The sequence below is a fragment of the Physeter macrocephalus genome, unplaced genomic scaffold (genome assembly GCF_002837175.3).
Source record: "Physeter macrocephalus isolate SW-GA unplaced genomic scaffold, ASM283717v5 random_21, whole genome shotgun sequence".
In the NCBI taxonomy this organism is placed as follows: Eukaryota; Metazoa; Chordata; class Mammalia; order Artiodactyla; family Physeteridae; genus Physeter; species Physeter macrocephalus.
In genome coordinates this window covers 69,028-86,429 of record NW_021145309.1, presented here as the reverse complement: position 1 = coordinate 86,429, position 17,402 = coordinate 69,028, and the positions used below count along the sequence as shown (strand labels likewise).

General features: G+C 51.2%; 2 protein-coding genes across 4 annotated transcripts in view; one reads left to right on the top strand and one right to left on the bottom strand.

Moving 5' to 3' along the window:
- The window catches only part of POLR1G (RNA polymerase I subunit G), a 2,770-nt gene extending 603 nt beyond the window's left edge, over positions 1-2,167 (top strand). The window contains exons 2-3 of one of the 2 annotated variants that reach the window (XM_007102700.2): positions 151-292; positions 463-2,167. In XM_007102700.2, the coding sequence (XP_007102762.2) occupies positions 151-292; positions 463-1,879 (1,559 nt within the window). In that variant the 3' untranslated portion in view covers positions 1,880-2,167. The remainder of the gene's footprint in view (positions 1-150; positions 293-462) is intronic. The other variant, XM_007102701.4, reaches the window with a different exon arrangement.
- On the bottom strand, positions 2,002-17,402 carry ERCC1 (ERCC excision repair 1, endonuclease non-catalytic subunit). Of its 2 annotated transcripts, none has more exons than XM_028483385.2 (10): positions 16,928-17,402; positions 16,341-16,452; positions 15,120-15,335; positions 11,599-11,702; positions 10,891-10,990; positions 9,830-9,906; positions 4,198-4,297; positions 2,731-2,802; positions 2,432-2,500; positions 2,002-2,110 (listed from the first exon to the last, which is right to left on the bottom strand). In XM_028483385.2, exons 2-10 carry the CDS (start codon positions 16,431-16,433, stop codon positions 2,057-2,059), a joined length of 885 nt encoding a protein of 294 aa, XP_028339186.1. In that variant the 5' UTR covers positions 16,434-16,452; positions 16,928-17,402; the 3' UTR covers positions 2,002-2,056. The 2 variants fall into 2 exon arrangements, with proteins under 2 accessions (XP_028339186.1, XP_028339185.1); XM_028483384.2 differs by lacking the exon at positions 16,928-17,402 and adding an exon at positions 16,781-16,898.

The window sequence follows — 17,402 nt, the reverse complement described above, 5'->3', positions numbered from 1 at the left end:
AGGTGCGCCTCTGGTGGACAGACGGGAGAGAGGAAAGTCGCGGTAAGAGGATTGGGACCCTCAGGAAGTTGGGACCAATGGACCAATAGGCGCCCTGGAGGATTGGACCAGCAGTTAAGTGTCAGCAGACTCCCGTTTCCCCTTCTGCAGGTGCTGCTCGGTTTTCTTGTCCCCCCAACTTTACTGCGACACCCCCAGCCTCAGCGCACACTCGTTTCTCTTTGGAGGCGTTGACCGGCCCAGATACAGAACTGTGGCTTATCCAGGCCCCTGTAGACTTCGCCCCAGACTGGTGAGTGGTCCCATGCCACTTAGCAGGAATACTCCTCACTCCAGTGGCTGAACCTGGGGGAAATTTAGAGGGGCTTTCCTGGGGAACCCAGAAATGCTGCTTCTCAGCTGCTGTCCTGTCTCACCAAAAGAATCTGACCAAGTTTCTGCCCTCCCCCTTTCTCCCTTCAGCCTCAATGGGCGACTCGTGCCTCTCTCTGGCTCCCGGACCTTGAAGGGCAAGTTGGCGGGCAAGCGGCACCGCTTCCGGGTCCTCAGCAGCAGTGGCCCTCAGGCTGGAGGAGGAGCGACCCTGCTGGCCCCGTCAGCGGAGGCGGGAGGGGGACTCACCTCTGCCCCGGCGCTACAGGGCAGCCTGAGAATCTTTGAGGGTCCCCGGGAATCCCTAACAGGGACCCTGCTGCAGCCCATTCCAGCAAATCCCCCACCACAGATCCCCCCTGGCCTGAAGCCTCGCTTCTGTGCCTTTGGAGGCAGCCCACCAGTCACAGGGCCTGGGTCAGTCTTGGCGTTGAAGTCACTGGCCTCCGGGAAGAGGAAAAAGAAGAGGCATGTGCCAGAGGCCTCAGTTCCTCAGGAGGCAGTGAGTGAGCCTGGGGCCCTGGAGGTGGATACAGCTTTGGGGTCCTCAGAGGTGGATGTGGGGAAGAAGAAAAAAAAGCAGCAGCTGAAAGACCTGGAGGTGACAGAGCCACTGGCAACAGAGCCTGCTGCTGAGATGCTGGAGCCTCTGGGAGCATTGTCCCCAGCCACCACCAAGAAGAGGAAAAAGAAGCCCAAAGAGGTAGAAATGGTCAAGCCAGAAATGGGGGTGCTGGAGTCCAAAGAAAAGACAGTGGAGCTGTCACTCATGGTTAAAAGTGAGCCTCTGGAAGAGACAGTCCTATCCCCCAGCAAGAAGAGGAAGAAGCAGAAGGGGACAGAAGGGATGGAGCCGGTGGAGGGGACGATAGTTGAGCCTCAGCTACAGGTGAAGATGGAGCCACAGGAGGAAGCCATCCCACTGCCGTCCTCGAAGAAGAAGAAAAAAGAAAAGGGGTACAAAGTGATGAGGGAGCCAGGGACTGAGGTTATAGAGCCAGAGATGAAACCTCTGGAGCTCCCAGGGGAGATGATGGAGCCTGAGCTGCCACATGAAGTGGAGCTGCAGGCTGAGGCAGTTCTGGCATCCCCCAAAAAGAGAAGGAAGAAAGAAAAACGACAAAATGCGATGATGGAGCCAGGGACAGAGGTGGTGGAGCCACAGGAAGAGGTGATGGAGCCCGAGCCTCAGGCAGCTCTAGCATCCACCAAGAAGAAGAAGAAGAAGAAAGAAAGAGGGCACAAAGCGACAGAGCCAGGGACTGAGATGATTAACCCACAAGGTGAGATGATGGAGCCTGAGCTGCCAGATGAGGGACAGCCTGAGGCCGGGGCCGATCCGGCATCCACCAAGAAGAAGAAAAAGCGGGGCCAGGAAAGCTGGGTGCCAGAGACAGCATCCCAGGAGGAGATGCCAGAGCCACTGCTGAATCCCGAGTCTGGGGAGGTGGCTCCCACAGGACAGGAGAGGAAGAGGAAGAAGAAGCCGCAGGAGGATCCCATGTAAGTCTCCGCCAGGAAAACTGAGGACTGCAACTCAGACAAGCTGAAGGTGGCCACCTGGGCCATCAGAAGGCGAGAGCAGAGAAGACTCCCACTCCACTGACCACACCAGCACACCAGCCTGAGCCTGGACCGGGAAAGTGCTTTATTGTTACACCAAGGGCCTCCTTGGCAGCAGAGGTCATCGGGGCACTTTCAAGAAGGGCTCGTGTAAGACATCAAACAACCTTCGAGCCTGGAGGGAAGGGAGAAAGAAAAGGAAGCGGTCATTAAATGAGCCATTTGTTTGATACATCAGAGTGGGCTTTTGGTTCTTTTTCTCCTAGCTTGGAGGGGACTCAGGGGGCTAGGAGAGAAGTAGCCTGATCTGGATTCTATCCCAGACTGGCTGTGTGAGGTTGGGCTGGTCCACACCCTCTCTGGGCCTCAGTTTTCCCCATCTGTAGGAGAGGCACTGTGGGCCTTCTGAAACCTCAGAACTTTGGGGTCTGAGGTCCCATTTATTTGGGGCTCCCTTCTGCCCCCAACCCCTCGATCCCATTCCCAGGGCTCTTACCTTCTGGGGCCCCAGGCCTGGGCACAAGGCCAGATCTTCCCGCGATGCAGCTATGAGCTGTTCCAGAGACTGAGGAAGGGAGGAGCAAACGATCAGGGGAGGTGAACACAAAACTCTCCCCTGCCCCAGCTGATCAGGGGTGTAAAATATTCCTGGAAGGAACTGATATCCTGCAGGAGGGCAGGGGAGGCAGGAAGGATGGCGGAGGGGACAGGGAGGTAGAAGGGAGTATGCAGGGGGCTTCCTCAAAAAGCAAAGGGGGTAGAAATGCCTGTTGGCACAAGGGAATTGTTCCTTACCCCAAAAATAGTCAGGAGGGTCTGACTGTCCGTTTTGTTGACTGACTTCACGGTGGTCAGACATTCAGTCACCTGTAAGGGAAGGAGGGAGCAGAGGTGGATTGGAAGAAAGGAGAACGAGACTGAGTCTGTGAGGGCGGCACTGGGTCACTGCTGTGTCCCCAGACTGCCCTGCATGCGGGAGGAGCTCAGTAAATGCTTTGGGGGCATGTTTTTTGATTATGTGTTCTGATGATTAAAAGGTCATCTCAGGGACTTCCCTGGTGGCACAGAGGTTAAGAATCCGCCTGCCAAGGCAGGGGACATGGGTTCGAGCCCTGGTCCGGGAAGATGCCACATGCCGCGGAGCAACTAAGCCCGTGCGCCACAACTACTGAGCTTGCGCTCTAGAGCCTGTGAGCCACAACTACTGAGCCTGCTCACCTAGAGCCCGTGCTCTGCAATAAGAGAGGCCACCGCAATGAGAAGCCCACGCACCACAACGAAGAGCAGCCCCCGCTCACCGCAACTAGAGAAAGCCCGCGCGCAGCAACAAAGACCCAACACAGCCAAAAATAAATAATAAATAAATAAAATTTTTTTATTTTTTTAAAAAAGGTCATCTCAGAGTGATCCCCAACTAGCTGAGAGGGCGTTGGTCATGTGATTTGAAGATAAACGCCATTTATCTTGAGTTGGTTCTGCCCCAGGGGCAGACCGTAGGCTCTGAAGTTGGACCCGAGTTCAAAACCAGGCCCCAGTGCTTACTCCCTGTGACACCCTGGGCAAGGGAACTGACCTCTCTGGGCCTCCGTTTGCAGGCAAATGGGGGTCCTCATAGTACCCACCTCAGGGGTGGCTGTGGACATCCTCCATTACTCTATCATTGGAGCCCAGATTCAATAATTCATTCAGCAAATATTCCCTGAGCACTCACTGGGTGTTCAGTGGTGCTGGGGACACAGCAGGGATCGAGACAGCCCCAGCCCTGCCCTCCTGGGGCTCCCAGTCCAGTTCGGGAGACAAATCAGTTCCAGACATGGTGACCCAGATAGGGCTGGGACTGAGGAAGCCCAGCGGGGGGCCCTTGACCTGGCCTGGGGATCCGGGAGGACTTCCTGGAGAAGGAAGCATTGGAGCTGAGATGGGGGAAAGATGGGATTGGGCAGCTAATCAAGGCAGAGGGAACAGGCACAGAGAAGCGACAGAATGCGGGGGCAGGGGGCAGACGGGGCTGCCGGGTCAAATAGGCAAGGCCTTGGAGAGCATGGTGAGGGCACTGGGGAGCCACGGGAGGGTTTTGAGCAGGAGAGGGCACGATCAGGTTTGTGCTTAGGAAGACCCCTCTCACTGCTGTTTGGGCAGAAGGGACTGGAAGCTGAGGGTGGGGTCGGGGAGGGAGAGGTTTGACTCGAGATCAGAACTGCAGCTCAAGCCCCCAAGGAGGAGCTGGGGGGAGGCCCAGGCAGGGAGGTGAGGTGGCCTCACCCGGGAGACGAAGTCCTGCTCCAGCTTTTCCATCAGGAGGTCCGCCGGCTTCTGCTCGTAAGCCTTGTATGTCTCCAGGTACCGCCCGGCCTCCTCGGGGCTGGGGTGAGAGACATTCGGGTCAGGGGAAGGGGGGGGGGGTCATGTTTTAGATTAATTTCATTTGCTGACTCCAAGAATTCCAAACTCTGATGTATAGAGGAATGAATGTCCTCAGCCTCCCCCAAAATGTGCCCTGGCCGTAACCCTTGCTTGGTGGGTGCATCTTAACACATCTTTTCTGACTTAGGGCCAGAGGTTGGGAGCCTGACCAGTTAGGTTCCGGCCCCACTTCCCACCTGAGTTACCCTGGGCCAATGGTTTTCATCTCTCTGGGCCTCGGTTTCCTCATCTGTAAAGTGGGGGACAGCTGACTGACAATTAAACGAGTCCACGCTAAGTGCCACGCCTGGCGCTTAGAAGTCTATTTAAGAAATGTTAGCTCTTCTGGGAGGGAGGTCGGTGCACAGAGAGTTTGGCCAGGTTTGAGAGAGAGGAAAACCAAAAATACCATTTCTTTTCCCAACCACAGGAAGACGACCTCATGAAGCAGTCAGCTCCCACTACCAAGAAAAATGGAGCTTTGAAGGTTTTTCACGTAGCGTACCTTCAAAAGGAAAAAGCTCCGGACTCTGACTGCTGAATCTTTTACCACAACTAACCCAACTTCACAATCGCCATTCATTTTCCCATTAGGCACTGGCGTTTTTTTGACACATAATTAACTGTTTCAAAGGTAGTTGAAACAGCTAACTCACTAAAAGGGACTGTCTGTGTGTGGAATAAAGGAACAGGAAAAAGCTGGTCTTTTTTCTCTTTGGAACTTGAGGATATCGAGTTGAGTGGAAATAAAATAAATAAAGTCTTGAGGCGTTTTCTGAGCCTTCAAAGTCTAGCTAGTGAGCAATGTTTGTTGATTAAACGTTGATTTATATTTTTGAAAGAAACACTCATTTTTGTAATTCTGTGTTTTTTCCATGGGCTTTGTTGCTTTCCTCTCACTGCAGCGGGGATTATTATTGTTATTGTTATTAATCATTTGTTCAGGACACACAAGTTAGCGTGCTGTATCCGCTTCCTTGCTTTCACTTTTCCTCCACAGTACAATCAGGACATCCTTCCACATCCGCAGACGGAGCTCGATCTCATTTACTTAATGGGTCCAAAACATCCCCTAGTTTGGATGTAAAGACATGGGAAATATTCCCTGTGTGGGGTCCCAGCTGCATTCCAGGCACTGTCCAAAGCCCTTTATGTTCAGAAGCTCTCCTGAGAGATCCTGTAAGGCAGTTATTTTCAATCCATTACGCGGAGGGGGAAACTGAGACCAGCGTTGCCCAAGATCACATGGCTGGCGAGGAGGAGAGACAGCTCCTTCAGTGGGTCTGTCTCACCTGGCTGGGCTCTCTATACTCCACTGTACTACTTCCCACAGCAAAAAGAGCAATTTTTATACTTGCTTTTGTTTTAATATACAATTAATACATAAATACGTTTTTCCAAATAGTCAAACAGTATAGAGGTAACACACCCCCAGGGAGGGCACAGAATTACAAATACATTTACCCTTTGGCCTAAATACCCATTCCTGGGGTTCAGGGCAGTAGTGGGAGTGTTGCTGGTACCAGCAAAAGCTTGGAAATCCACCCAAGTGTCCACCATTAGGGGGCTACAGAGCTGGTCCATCTACACAGTAGAATACTATACAGCTGAAAATGAAAATACTATACAGCTGAAACAGCAAATGAATTACCAAGATATGAAAAGACATGGAGGAACCTTAAAAGCCTATTGCTAGGACTTCCCTGGTGGCACAGTGGTTAAGAATCCGCCTGCCAATGCAGGGGACGCGGGTTTGATACCTGCTCCGGGAAGATCCCACATGCCGCGGAGCAACTAAGCCCGTGCGCCACAACTACTGAGCCTGCACTCTAGAGCCCGCGAGCCACAACTACTGAAGCCCATGCTCCGCAACAAGAGAAGCCACCGCAATGAGAAGCCCACGCACCACAACGGAGTAGCCCCCACTCGCGGCAACTAGAGAAAGCCCGCGCGCAGCAAGGAAGATCCAACGAAGCCAAAGAGGCACAGAGCTCCAAACCCTTGTAAATTCCTAAGAGATAAGAACACCAGGAGCATCTTTTGTTCCACTGAGGTGACTCTGGATGGCTCCTGGATGGGGGCTGGCAGCCAGAAAGTCCAAGTCAGGATGAGAAGCTTGGAATTTTCAGCCCCACCCCCGATCCTCCAGAGGGGAGAGGGGCTGTAAATGGAGTTAATAAGTGATCATGCCTACGTGAGAAGCCTCCATAAAATCCCAACACTAGTACCGGGGTTTGGGGAGCTCCCAGGCTAGCGAACACATCCACACCGGGAGGGTGACGCACCCCAGCTCCACAGGGACAGAATCTCCTGCGCTCAGGCCCCTCCCAGAACTTGCCCTATGTACCTCTTCATCCATGTCCTTTATCTTATCCTTTAATGAACTGGTAAGCAGAAGTAAGTGTTTCCCTGAGTTCTGTAAGCTGCACTAGCAAAATAATCAAACCTGAGGAAGGGGTCATTGGAGGTCCTGACCTATAGCCAGCTGGTCAGAGCACAGGGGATTACCTGGGCTTGCGACTGGCGCCTGCAGTGTGTGTGTGATGGGGCGGCGCTGCGAGCCCTTAGCCTGTGGGGTCTGACGGTATCTCCAGGCAGACAGTGTCAGAGCTGAGCTACACTGTAGGACACCCAGCTGGCAGAGGGCTGACGGGTGTGGGGAAAATCCTCCACATATTTGGTGGCCAGCAGTGAAGGGCTTTGTGTGATGAGTAAAGGAGACGCACAGGATGAAGAACTGGGTTTTCCAAACACACGAGGAGAACTGTGACTTTTTCTATTTCAGCTACCTACTGTATAATTCCAACTATAAGACATTCTAGAAAAGGCAAAGCTACGGAGACAGTAAAAAGGTCAGAGGTTGCCAGGGGTTGGGGGAAGAAAGGGATGAAAAGGGGGAGCACAGAGGACCTTTCAGGGCAGTGAAATTATTCTGTAAAATAGTAATTATGGACACATCACACCCATAGCATGTAAACACAAAGCGAGAACCCTAATGTAAACTGTGGACTTTAGTTAATAATAATGGTATCTCAATATTAGTTCACCAGTTGTAACAAATGTACCGCACCAATTAATACAAGATATAAATAATTGCAGAAACTGCGTGCAGGGGGAGAGGGGGTATGTGGGAACTCTCTGTACTTTCCAATCAATTTTTCTATAAACTTAAAATTTCTCTAAGAGAAAGTCTATTCATTTTTTTATGTGGACACTATATTAGAATACTACACGGCTGTAAAAAATAATGAGGCTGCTCTCTATACTGATATAGAAAAGACCTCCAGATAATGACATGACCACACAAGGCACAGAACAGTATATATACTAGGCTTACTTCTGTCTAAGAAAGAAAACTAAGATGTTTGCACACGTGTTTGCGTTTTATAGAAACGTTGGAAGGAAATAAAGAAACCAACAATAATGGTGACCTGTAAGGGTGAGGGGAGTAGAGTGGGAGGCAAGGGGCAGAAGAGAGAGATTTTTAAGGGCATATACTACCATTTATATATATACTGTATACACATATACAGTAACTGAAAGCAATATAAAAATGGTATATATATATTATATATGTAGTTCAAAAATCAGAAGTGATTATATATCTTAATATATATACTTATATGATATAGGTATATATTATATATACTTATAAAATATATTATATATACTTATATAAGTGTATGTATTATACTTATATATTACTTATGCATATGCTCATATATACTTATATACACTTATAATATTTATATACTTACATTTTACAATACTTACACATACTTATATAATATATATATAGTATATATATAATCACCTCTGATTTTTTTTTTTTTTTTTTTTTCGTTACGCGGGCCTCTCACTGTTGTGGCCTCTCCCGCTGCGGAGCACAGGCTCCAGACGCGCAGGCCCAGCGGCCATGGCTCACGGGCCCAGCCGCTCCGCGGCATGTGGGATCCTCCCAGACCGGGGCGCGAACCCAGTTCCCCTGCATCGGCAGGCGGACGCGCAACCACTGCGCCACCAGGGAAGCCCCCACCTCTGATTTTTGAACTACATGAATATGCTACCTATTCTTTAACAAAAGAAACTAACGATTACATATTCAGAAGAAAAGAGAAGGGCAGAGGATAGAAGTCTCCCTCCCCTCAGGACCTCCCCTTGTCGCATTCCCAAGGTTCAACACGGTTCACAGCTTGGACCCCTTGGAGCCCCCTTCAGTTTATTCACATCTGTATCTGTTCATAAACATGGCTCATTTTCCTTCCTTTTATACATAAATTAAAATATCATGCTGTTTGGTCCTGCAGCTTACTGCACAGATGGTGCCAGGAAGGCCCACGCCACTGTGGATCTGCACACCCAAGGAGGGATAATCAAAGGGGAGATATTCCTAGTGGGGGAATTTCTGCATTGAATAGTATGTCTATTTTCTGTTTAATAGCCAATCAAGGCTCCTGCCAACCAAACGTGCAGGTGCCCCTTTCATGTTATCCATCTGGAGTTTTCACCAAATTAATGGGTGAAAAATAACACCTCATTCTTTGAAAATTTACTTTTCCTGATAAGCTGTGTGGTTGATAGTTTTTTCATGTGTTCTTGGCAACCTGTGTTAGACTTTTAAAAATCGGGCTATCTTTTTCTTACTGAATTGTAAGAGGCTCTTTATATCTATCTATCTACATATATATGTAGATAGATATAGATAGATAGATATAGATAGATACAGATATGTATATATACACATACACGTAAATATATAATAAATGTTTAAATACATTCCTATGAATATAAACATTTATATATATTTGCACTGTATAAATATAAAATTTATAAATACATATATAAATTAGGGATCATAAGTCTTTGTTTTATATATATAAAACAAGTATTTTCTCTTAGTTTGTCACTTGTCTTTCAACTTTGTTTACAGTATCTCTTACCATCTGGAAGTTTTAAAACTTTAATTTACTCAAATTGGGTAACCTTTTCCTTTATGGTGTCTAGGTTTTGGGTCTTGTTTTGGAAGACTTTCCCTACCACAGGATTATAATAAATATATATATATTTTATAAGATTTCTTTGAATACTTTTACTGTAGTTTTGCTTTCTGTGTCTATAACTATCAAGATTTCGTTCTGATTATGGTGTGAGGAAGGGATGTCTTCTTTTCCCTATGGAGAGTCAATCAAAATGGTCTTTAGAAACCTTGACTTGAAATTAATTATTCAGCCAGATTTTATGTCTAACTCATAAGTGCCTAGTATGGTCCTGGGATTTGATGTACGTCACCTGCTTTTGTGCCTACAACGCTATAAGAAAGATATTAAGACCCTACTTTACAGATAAAGAAATTGAAGCCCAGAGAGGCAGTGCCTGGACCAGATGCACACAGGGAGTTCATGGGAGGAAGAAGGGCTGGGAAGATTTGGGGGCAGAAGGGGCAATAACTCTCAGGTTAGAGCCTGACCTGGGAGGGGAGCCTCCATCTCACCTCCAGGCAAGGATCAGGGTGCAGTCGGCCAGTATGCACATCTTAGCCAGTTCCTTGAGGGCCTGCTGAGGATCTTTCTGAGTAGAGAAGAAAATTAGAATGAGGGATCTGGGAGAAAGCAAAGAATTGGAAGCAGAGCAGCTTAGGACGCCAAGAGCCTTTCACTCAACTGACACTCCCTAATCTCCAACTGGGTGCCCAGCCTGTGCAGGACCCAGCAGTGACCGGGACAGCCCTGGCTGTGCCTTCCCGGGACTCACAGTCTGATGAGGGGGAAAGACGGTCCCCAGTCAGTGATGACTCAAGAGCGGCCAGCGCTGGGGTGGGAGAGCCAGAGGAGCGTCTGTCCTACCTGGGGGATTAGGGAGAGCTTCCTAGAGGAGGGGATAGCTGAGCTGGGACCTGAAGGAGGATGAGGAGTGAGGGCAACAGAGAGCAGAAAAGGGAATTCCAGGCATAGGGAACAGCATGTGCAAAGGAAGGGAGGGGAAAGAAGGCTTGAGGAAACACAATTCACCACTATGGGATGGAGGCTGGGAAATGAAAGGGTGATCACGTGGAAGCTTAGAGATGAATCGGGAGAGTTGGGCAGGGATCAGGTGATACTGGGCCTCACGGGCCATGGAGGGCCCTGGGGGACCACGGAGGGGTTGGGACATCAGATCTGTGTTCCAGAAGACCCCTCTGACTACTGCAGGGTCGAAGCTGGAGGCCACAAGACAAGAGAAGAGGCTGGGGCAGGGACCCGGGCAAGAGAGGAAAGGGCCTGGATCAGGGCCTGGCTGTGAGGACACAATGAAACAGGTTCGAGAAGTACTGAAGTGGCAGAGGGTAGGGCCTGGTTGAAGGGGGCGTGGGGAAGGAGGAGACGGGTAATCTGACCCTCCACCTCCTCGCCAACACAGCTGCCCATCTCAGATGTGAGAAATTCCCCACTGGGGTTCCAACTTGCATTTCTCCTTGGAAGAGATTCAACAGTCCACCAGGCAACCGGGAGGCCCAAGGCTCCCCATTTCACAGATGGGGACAGTGAGGCCCATGGAGGAGTGACCCCTGCTTACCACATCCACCTGGACGAGGAGGACCCGCAGGGCGAAGCTCTTCCCCAGGCTCTGCAGCCGCTCATGGATGTAGTCTGGGTGGAGGCTGTGGTAACGGAGGCTGGGGGGGCGGGAGAGGGAGGGGTTGGAAGGTCTCCAGCTAAGAGACCACAGAAGCCTTTCTCCCCTCTTGCTGGAAGGCAGAGGGCTTGGGGAGCACAGGCAGATCTGAGGCTCAGAGAGGTTAAGTGACTTGCCCAAGCTCACCCTTCAAGAAAGGGGCACGGGGGGGACTGGCAGTGAGGGATGCCTGGCTCTGACTCCCTGGAAGGGTGGACCCCCGGATTCTTCACCGAGGAAGAGAAGGACTTCAGGTTTCAGGTGGAGACCAGGAAACCCTAGAGAGTGTATACCGGGGTCAGGGGGTGGTGCTGCACAGCTGGTCTTGGGAAGCAGGGCCCATCCCCGGGACTGCCTGCTTTGACCTCAGAGGGTGCTGGCCCCTCCCCCCTCAGACCCAGGATCCAGGCCCCCAGCCCCTCGTCCCTCAGACCCAGAGTCCAGGGCCCAGCTCTTGCTTCGGACACCTCTAAGCCAAGATCTCTGCCTCCCACACAGGGTCACACCTAGGCCCGGGCCGTGCCCAGAGGTCTCCCATACAATGGCTGAGAACACCCAGAGCACACCCCTCCCAGGCCATCTTGAGGGTGGGTGGCCCCCAGAGCTCACCTGAGGAAGAGGGCACAGGTGCTCTGGCCCAGCACGTAATCGGGAAGCACATCGCCAAACTCCCAGGGCACGTTGCGCACAAACCTCAGCACAGGGTTGCCCCTCTGGCGGGAGGGAGAACAGAAGCCATTAGCAGAGTGACCCTGGGACCACCGCCACCCCAGGGCCCCTCCCCCCACCTCCTGCTTTGCACCTGGGGCTTCTCCAGCTCTGCTCTCCTCCTCTCCCCAGACTCCTCCTCCTCCTCAGCCTGGAATGTTCTTGGTACTGGGGCTCTGACCTAGGCCCCTCCTCCCTGGCCCTAGGCCTTAACTAAAGGGTCCCTGGGTCTCTCTCCAGCTCGGCCCTCTCCCCAGCCCCAGCTCGTGTGTCCTGTGGTCCGCTGGACACCTGTCCCCAGGTATCTACCTCACTGCACTCAGCACTGGCCTCCACACCTGCTCCCCCTCCCAGCCCCAACTCAGGGACGGCCCCACCATCCAGAGACCCAGGCCTTGCCCTACACACTTCCCTCTCCCCCTCAACCACCAGGTGGGACATCTACCTTCTAAGCATCCCCCATGAATTTCTCCCCCTCCACTGCCACGGCCTCCACCCCATCTCCTCCTGGTCTCCTGCCCCAGTGGTGTCCCCTCCTGGCCACCCTCCAAACAGGAGCCAGACGGCTCTTCCTAAAGCACAAAGCTGCTCCTCTCCAGCTCTAAGCCCTGCCATGGCTTCCCAGTGCCCTCAGGAGGAAGCTCCTCACAGTGGCCTGTGACCCTCCACAGGGTCAGAGCCCCGAAAGCCTGGTATCTGCCCAGCAGACTCCTCTCTCTAAACACCCCTCACAGACTTCCCTGGTGGAGCGGGGGTTAAGAATCCACCTACCAATACAGGGGACATGGGCTGGATCCCTGGTCTGGGAAGATCCCACAAGCCACGGTGCAACTAAGCCCGTGAGCCACAACTACTGAGCCCATGTGCCACAACTACTGAAGCCCACACGCCTAGAGCCCATGCTCTGCAACAAGAGATGCCACTGCAATGAGAAGCCTGCGCACCGTGACGAAGAGTAGCCCCCACTCGCCGCAACTAGAGAAAGCCCACGTGCAGCAATGAAGACCCAACGCAGCCAAAAGAAATAAATAAACCCCCGCCTCATGCTCTACCCTGTAGCCCAAGACTAAAATACTTTGAACAAGTCAAGCTCTAATCTATTCAGGTACCTGAGTGCCTACTGTGTGTCTAAGTGCTGGGGATACAGCCGTGACCAAGAGGACATAGATTGCTGCCCTCGTGGGGGACACAGACATTAAACAAAAGCATCTCAGGGACGAACATGTAACTACCAAGTGAGATGGAATTCAGCTCTAATAAGGGTGTGGTATCTGCTCTCGGGGTGGACTGTGGAGTGGTCAGAGCAGCTGGGGTCCCAAGTCCCACAGGCTCTGGGCCATCTGGACCTGAGCCACTGGGAGCCATGGAAGGGCTTTGGGCAAGGGAGGGGCGGGATCCAATTTTATTTAATTTATTTTTTTTAATTGAAGCACAGTTGATTTACAATGTCATGTTAATTTCTGCTGTACAGCAGTGATTCAGTTATACATATATATATATACATATACATTTTTAAATATTCTTTTCCATCACGGTTTATCACAGGATATTGTATATAATTTCCTGTACTATACAGTAGGACCTTGTTGTTTATCCCAATTTTAATTTTTAAAAAAGTATTTTGTCCACTTCACACCCATTAGAATGGCCGAAATCCGAAAGACAGACAATGACAAGTGGTGAGGATATGGTGAGAATGGAACCTTCACCCACTGCTGGTGGGAATGTAAAATGATGCAGCCTTTTAGAAGACAGTTTGGGGGTGCCTGAGAAAGTTAAACATACAGTTACCATACGACCCAGCAAATCCACTCCTAGATAAATACCCAAGAGAACTGGAAACATATGTTAACAGCAGTACACAAATGTTCACAGCAGCATTTTCATAATAATTGAAAAATATGAACAACCCAAACGTCCATCAATGGATGAACGGACACACAAAAAGTGGCATATCCATGCAATGGAATACTATTTAGCAACAAAAAGGAATGAAGGACTAATTCATGCTACAACATGGATGAACCCTGAGAGCATTACGCTAAGTGAAAAAACTAGTCATCATTTGCTAGATGCTTGGGTTGTTTCCACTTTTTGGCTACTGTGAATAACGCTGTTGTGAACATTTGTGTACTAGATTTTGTGTGGACATAAGACAGTGGTCCCTCAGTATCCACAGAGGACTGGTCCCAGGACCCCCTGGATATCAAAATCCACAGATGACGTAGTACAGTTGGCCCTCCGTGTCTGCGGGTTTTGTATCCATGGTTGCAGAAGGTTGACCGTATTTTCATTTCTCTTGCACGTAGACCTAAGAGGTGGAACCGCAAGGTCATATGATGACTCTAGGTTTAAATGTCCGAGGAACTGCCAGGCGGTATTCCAAAGCGGCTGCACCATTTTACATTCCCACCAGCAGGGTATGAGGGTTCCAACTCCTCCACACTCCCCCACCCTCGTTATTGCCTATCCTTTAGATTCTAGGGTATGAAGTGGTATCTCATTGTGGTTTTGGTTTGCATTTCCCTGATGGCTAACAATTCTGAGCATATTTCACGTTCTTGAGTCCCATTATCATCTCTGTATACTGCTGCTGTCTCCTTCCAGAATGCCAGCCCCGTCAATGGCAGAGACTTTATCTGCTACCTCCAGAGCTTAGAACTGCACCAGGTAACCTCTGAAGATATTGATGGATTATAAGTGGGTGAAGCCCCATTTTAAAGGCTCAGAGGGGTTAAGTCACCCAAGACGATGCCCAAGATGACACAACTACTGTGTAGCAGAGCGGGATGCAAACTTGGGCCTGTGTTCAACTGTTTTTGAATAACTGGACGAACCTGGGGACGGGAAATGTAGCTTCATGAACACAATCAGGCCCCCAACCATAAGAGATGGGGTGCTATGGACTGAATGTCTGTGTCTCCCCAAAATTCATAGGTTGAAATACGACCCCCCAATGCGATGATATTAGGAGGTGAAGGGAAGTGATTAGGTCATGAAGGTGGAGCCCTCATGAATGGGATTAGCGCTCTTATAAAAGAGACCCCAGAGAGCTCCCTCACCCTTTCCTATGCTGTGAGGACACAGTGAGAAGATGGCTGTCTATGAACCAGGAAGCGGGTCCTCACTAGACACCGAATCTGCCAGCGCCTTGATCTTGGACTTCTCAGCCTCCAGAACTGTGAGAAATAAATGTTCGTTGTTCAGACCACCAGTCTATGGTATTTTTGTTACAGAAGCCTGAACAGACTGAGACATGGGGCTTACTCAACCCACACACGCTAGTTGAATGGATGAATGGTGCTGTTGAGAGCATAATGGCTAGAACTCAGAACTCCTTCCTTGTCCACTAGAAAGCCCTCCCTATAACCACGTTTCTCACCAGAAACCCCAAAGCCCCACTTCTCCAGCCCCCTCCTCACCTGCCGGGGGCTCACAATGATGCTGTTGGATTTTGCTCCTGGTTTGGGGGCCTGGTTGGGGGTCTCTCCTGCCAGGGGTTCTGGCCCTATGGGGCGTGTGGCTCCAGACCCTCCTGGAGGTCCTGAGATGGCGTACTCGGCGTAGGTCTGAGGAGCCAGCTGGGGTGAGGTCTCCACAGTGGGCAGGCTCCGTGTGGATTTGAATAAGGGCTTGGCCTGAGGGGAGAGATGTGAGAGGGCATACAAAATCTGAATCTAGCCACTTCTCCCCTCCTCCTCGGCCTCTACCCTGGTGCCAACCACCATCTTCTCTCCCTTGGGCCACTGCAGTCACCTCCTCACCAGTGCCCTGCCTCTGCCCTTACCTCCCACAGTCTGCTCCCCACACTGAGTCATATCATGTTCCTCTTCTGCTCAGAGCCCTTAGGTGGTTCCTACTCAGAGTAAAAGCCAAAGCTGTCACCTCAGTCCTCGAGCCTCGTAAAGATCTGCCCCTGCCTCCTTGCCTCAAGGACCTCACCTTCTACGTCTTCTGCCTGGCTTTCTCTACTCCAGCCCCACTGGCCTTCCTGCTGCCCTAAAACGTATCAGATTCTCTCTGACCTCAGGGCCTTTGCACTGGCGGTTCCCTTCCCCCCTGATGTTGCATAGCTCGCTCACTCACTTCTTTCACATTTTGGCAAAGGCATCATCTCCTCCAAGGGGCCCTCCTTTGACTGTTCTATCTAAGGTAGCTCTTCTCCCCCATCACACCCTCTATCCTTAGCCTACTTTTTTTTTTTTCATAGCACATAGGTGGCAGCCACTACTTAGCACCAGGCAATTGTGTTCCTGTAGGATTGAGATCTCTGTGTTGCCAGATCCTTTATTTACCAAAAGATGTCAAAAGTGCAGATTTTTAAAAAATTGCCAAACCTTCCAATTCTCAACTATCAGCAATAAATTCATTCCTTGCAGAACCAGGGTTCTGGCCACATAAAACGTATCTCAGGACTACTTCCTGGCTGCCAGTTTGCACCCTCTGCCTTAGCCCTCCTGACCATGACATTTTACTTTTTACAGGAAACTGATACTTGCAGAAGGCAAAAAACTGTCTTCTCAAAGTGACCCAGGCCCCAACATTTCCTAACCCACACTGTGGTCCCACAGGCCCCTTCTTTTCCCCCTTCCTCCCAACCACCCCCCAAGCCTCCCAGCAGTCCCCCCATCTCCTAGTCCTACCCCGGGAGGAGGGACCTCATCCTCGTCCACTGGAATTAGGAATTTCTTCCTTGTGGGTGGGCCAGCGGGCTTCTGCACTCTCTCTTCGTCCATCGCAAGGTCCTTCTGGGGCCTGAAAATGAAGCCGTGGCGTCGGGAGCGAGCAAAGCATCGACATTCCCCAGAAGGAACCCCCAGACACAGCCGTACCCCAAAAAAAATTCCAGGGCTCCATCGCGTCCAGGTCCAGACACTCAGGGCCCCAGGTTCTATAAGGCCCCGCCCCATCGAGCCTCCACCTGCGGCTCGCCCCGCCCCTTACCGGGACACACTTTCCTTTCGCCACGCCCTTCAGGCTCCCAACTTTCTATTCTCCCCGCCCTCACTGTTCCCCGCCTTCCGTTTGCCAGGCCAGACCACAGTCCCCAACCCTCCGTCCACCCCGCCCCCAAGGCTCGCACCTGGATGCCTTTCCCTCGCTCCACCTTCTCAAACTCTCAGACATTGTAACGATTGATTGGCTTCTGCATCTGCCAATCGCCACCGGCGGTCTCAACTCCACGCCCCTCTCAACCCAGCCCCGCGGTCTCGGCGCCCCGAGAACTCACCTCCTCGCCCCTAGACCAAGACGGAAAGACAGGAGAGAGATCGAGGCGTCCCACCGCCGGCGCGGCCAGCGGATCCCCAGGCTGGTCGCACTTCCGGCCTCTCTAGCCCTCCAGCCCGCTCCCGACGTTCCCCAACGGCGTAGAGCATCGAGAGGGGCGGTTCCTCGCGCAGCTCTCTATGGTTCTGGAGGACTGCGGAGGTTTGGGTTTGGAGAGAGCTGTCCGCCTCTGGCCCTGAGCGTCTCCGGTTGCCAAGCAGTTTGATTTCAGTGCCCTTATTGAGCTCCTCTTGCGTGCCTGGGCTCTGGGCAGGGCTTAGTGGAGAAGAGATGGCAGGTAATCAAACTAGGTTCCTTCTCTCAGTACAGACTTGGGTTTGAATTCCAGCTCTGTCATTGACTTAGCCTCAGTTTCCCCATTCACTCATTCTCTTATTCCACATACATTGCCCCAGATAACGAAAGCCCCGCTCCGC

Excerpts from the sequence above, each read along its gene's own strand:
- ERCC1 (XM_028483384.2), bottom strand. The coding sequence starts at position 16,824 with ATGTCTGAGAGTTTGAGAAGGTGGAGCGAGGGAAAGGCATCCAG. Across the intron at positions 11,703-15,119 it reads TCATTGTGAGCCCCCGGCAG|AGGGGCAACCCTGTGCTGAG; the intron begins GTGAGGAGGGGG and ends CCCTCCCGCCAG. Across the intron at positions 4,298-9,829 it reads ACCCTGATCCTTGCCTGGAG|CCCCGAGGAGGCCGGGCGGT; the intron begins GTGAGATGGAGG and ends CTCTCACCCCAG.